The 3,714-nt window shown below is 64.6% G+C and overlaps 1 protein-coding gene across 1 annotated transcript; it reads right to left on the bottom strand.

Annotated features, from left to right (window-relative positions):
• Positions 1–544: 544 nt before the first annotated feature.
• MNEG_14551 (pre-mRNA-processing factor 40) lies at positions 545–3,261 on the bottom strand (the record flags this gene model as incomplete). The annotated part of the gene is made up of 7 exons (XM_014036977.1): positions 545–667; positions 988–1,059; positions 1,342–1,390; positions 1,819–1,934; positions 2,287–2,332; positions 2,728–2,834; positions 3,172–3,261. 7 exons carry the CDS (start codon positions 3,259–3,261, stop codon positions 545–547), a joined length of 603 nt encoding a protein of 200 aa, XP_013892431.1.
• Between the last annotated feature and the right edge of the window lie 453 nt (positions 3,262–3,714).

Raw genomic sequence — 3,714 nt, 5'->3', positions numbered from 1 at the left:
CCCCACCCGGTGCCAGGAGCCTGCCCTGCCCACGATGAACAGATCCTTGGGCTTGCTGCCGCCCTTGTTTTCTGAACGGTTCAGGGTTTAGGGTTGAAACTAACGCGCGCCCCTCTCCCAGCCCGCTTCACCCACCGTGAAGAGCTCCTTGGGTTTGCTGCCGCCCTTGTTCTTCAGCAGCTCTGCGTACGCCTCCTCTCCCTCCACGCTCGGCCCGTAGTCGCGCCACCGAGTAAGGGGGCCGATGCGGCCAGCAGCCCTGCGCGTTTGCAAACAGAGCGGGGGGTCCGGGTGGGCGGCATGACGGGTGGGTTGGGGTGGGGTGAGGGAGGCCGTCTGCGAGGCTGTGCTTTGTCAAAGAGACTAGCTGCCAATCCACCCCCTCCGAGAATAAAACCCACGCTGCTCCCCACCTCCCACTTGCATCCCGCCTCAGGTCCAGCCCCGCACGCACCCCTGATACACACACACACACACACACGCGCACGCGCGCGCGCTCCCCTCAACCCTTATCAGCCAACCCCCCGAGGAAAGGTGAGCCCGCTCACGCGTGCTCCCGCAGCAGCGCCCTGAACGCGTCCCGCCGCCGCCGCTCCGCGCGCCGCTCCTCCTCCTTGGCCCTCTCCTGCTCCTGCCGCTCCCGCTCCTCCAGCTCACGCACAAACAGCTGCGGGGCGGTTTTGGATAGCACATTCTTGTTATGTGGTCGTTGACACGAAATCGGAGTCATGATCAGGGTGTCTGGATCATTTTGATGCCTTGGTACGTCTGTCGGAGCAGACACGGCCCTGCCCCTGCTGATGTGCCTCTCATCCAAGTTTGTTGTTCAGTGGCCTGGAAGGCTTGCGAGCGCAGGACATGCGTAAATGTCGACTGAGTTATGGGCATTGGGAGGGAGCACACTGCGCAATCGCAGGTGACTGCGGTTCGGGGCTGTCTAGCTTTGGGGTTTAGGGTTTAGGGTTCAGGGTTTAGGGCCTGGCAGACCTCGAAGATGCGCAGCCGCTCCTCCCTGTCCAGGGCATCAAAGGCCGCCTGCCCCTCCAGCTTCGCCGCCACCTGCCAGTAAGATGGTGGGGGCGATGGCAACAATTCGCTACTATCCGATCCCATGTGAGTTTATACATAATTGATCTCATGGATATTCCAAACATCTTCGGCAGCACTGAACTTGTGTGTGTGTGCGTGTGTGCGCGTGCGTGTGTGTGTGTGTGTGCGTGCGTGTGTGCGTGCGTGTGTGTGTGTGTGTGCACGTGCACGTGTGTGTGCGTGCATGCGTGTGCGCTTGTGTGTGCGCGCATGCCTGCGCGCGCCGCTAGATTATGCTGGGCTTGCCCCCACCTTGCGGAATTGGCTGGCCAGCGTGAGCCCCGCTCCGCGCAGGAGCTCCCTGGAAGGGTTCGCGGTTGATTTGGCGGTGAGGGTGGGGGGTGACGCACGGCGCAGGGCGCAGCAGGGGCGCACGCGTGCGTCAGGCGCCCAGGGCGGGTGGAGGGCGTGGAGGGCCCGCGCCCCCTCTCGGTCGGCGGCCTGCATCCCTTCCGAGTGATCCAGGTCAGCACCGCCGCGACTTCCTAGATTCGCCAAACCGCATGCATTCGGGCGGTTCGGGCATGCCCTCTCGGGCCCGCTGCCGACAAGCTGGTCCCAACAGCCGGGCTCGCTTTGACGCCCGCCCCTCACTCTGTTGACCCCCTCCCTCTCACGCCCGCGCCACAACCACACACTCCATTTTGAGGTCAGCCGGTCTGCTTCCATCCCCTAGCTGCTTGCTACCCCCCACCCCATGCACACGCGCCGCACCCAGGCTGCGCGAACCTGTAAGCCGCCTCCCGTTCCCGCTTTCGCGCGCGGTCCTTCTCCTCCGTGCGCCGCCTAAAGCCGCGCATGAAGACATCAAATAGCTCCTCCCGCGCACCCTCGTCGGGGACGGCCTGAGTTAGTTGGGGGCGGCGGACGTCGAACGGAAGGAGTTCAGAGGCAGGCAGGGGGTGTGCAAGGCTCCCGGTCAACTTTTTATTGACCGCTCACTGCTAGATGCGCCGGGCCACACACGTGCACGCGCAGGCACAGACACACGCGTGCATACACATGCACAGGAGGAAACACGTCCGCACACGTCCCAGCCGGCGGCAGCTGCGCAGTGGGCGGACCCCCCTCCCCTATCCCCCCCCCCAAGTGGAATTGCTTGCATGCCGCGTCGCTCCACCCCGGCATGCAGGGGGCCTAAGGCGTCTGTGCATGCAGCCAGCACGGCAAAACCCCAGAAGGCACGCGCGCGCGCACCGCCCAGCGGGGGTCGTCCCTCAGAAGCTGCCTGGCGTCCCGGAAGCTGCACGGGCGGCGGGCGGCGGCACAGGGGGGCGGGGCGGCGGCAAAGGGGTGACTTGCGGGCGTAGGAGGTACAAAAAAGGGCCAGCAGGTGGGCGGCGCGTTGGCTCTCTTGGATGAACCCGCTGGTTCGCCACCCAAGATCTCCATCACCATTCCATCATGATTGCATGCAGTAACGCTGGACCGTCACCCCGATCCGACACCCCCCCCCCCAGGTATGCACAAAAGCACGCACGCACGCACGCACGCACGCACGCAAGCGGACATGCACACAGTTACACGCACATACACATGCACATGCACGCGCACACTTGTACACACTTGCACATGCGCATGGGCGCAGCCACACATACACGCATGCATCACCACACGCGCAGCCCCGCCGCTGCCCACCTGTCTCCCAGCCGGATGGCGCCGCAGCCCTCCAGCATTGCGCTAAACGCGTCCTTCGCCTCCGCCGCCCTCCGCCGCACCAAATCCTTCTCCTCTGTCCGCCGCGCCTGGGCGTTTTGGATGAAGAAAGAAGAAACGCACAGGAGGTTGGGTGTGGCTGCTCGTATGGGTGCCCGTGTGCATGCATGCGGGGCAGCGCGCATGCACATGCAGTCGGGGCGCACTGAAGAGCAGGGGAGAAAATGATAGGGCCTGTCAGAGCATGGGCGGGCGTTCAGCCGCTGCTCAGCGGCTGCGGTCCGTCTAGCTCGGACGCGAGGCAGTGCGGTCGGGGCGCGAAGCCAGGGGGCGAGGCGCCACGAGGCGCTCGTTGAGCAATGTGTGGATTCCGTGCAGAAGCAACCTTACACAACTAAGCAAGTGGTCATCCGCCACTGGCCCCACCTGGGTGTACTCGTTGAAGAGCTGCTTGCGCTCCCCCAGGGCCCGCACCGCCTTGTACCTCGGGTCGTTGATGATGCGCCTGCGGGGCATTCGTGGTAGTGCATGCGTGAGTCCACGGGGGACGACGCAGACGCATCATGGGGGGCGCAGGGGTCAACAGGGTGGCTCACAACTGGTGGGTGTGCAAAGCGCCCTCGTCGGGACAAGTCATCGGCAGGTGACGTCATCAGGAGTCACGCTGTTCAGACGGCCTCAGAAAGCGGATCCAAAATTTGTCGAACAAAGCACCGGACTGCCGTGGGAAGCGAGCTCGTGGCGGCGCCGCCTCGGGGCCGAGGGGAACACACGCAGGCGGCTCTTATCCAGTGCATGCGTTGGTAGACAAAGGAGTATTACTTTCAGGCGCGCAGGTGAGAGGTGTTTCGCCAGCACCTGAGGGCGCCGTCCCAGGTGTCGCCGCCGCCGATGCCCGCGGATGCCAGCAGCTCCCTGAATGCGTCCCGGGCCTCCTCCTGGGGGTGGGGGTGGGGAATGGGTGTGATG

This window comes from Monoraphidium neglectum (genome assembly GCF_000611645.1).
Source record: "Monoraphidium neglectum strain SAG 48.87 unplaced genomic scaffold scaffold04574, whole genome shotgun sequence".
In the NCBI taxonomy this organism is placed as follows: domain Eukaryota; kingdom Viridiplantae; phylum Chlorophyta; class Chlorophyceae; order Sphaeropleales; family Selenastraceae; genus Monoraphidium; species Monoraphidium neglectum.
The sequence above is the reverse complement of the archived record's forward strand: the minus strand, read 5'-3'. Positions and strand labels throughout refer to the sequence as shown.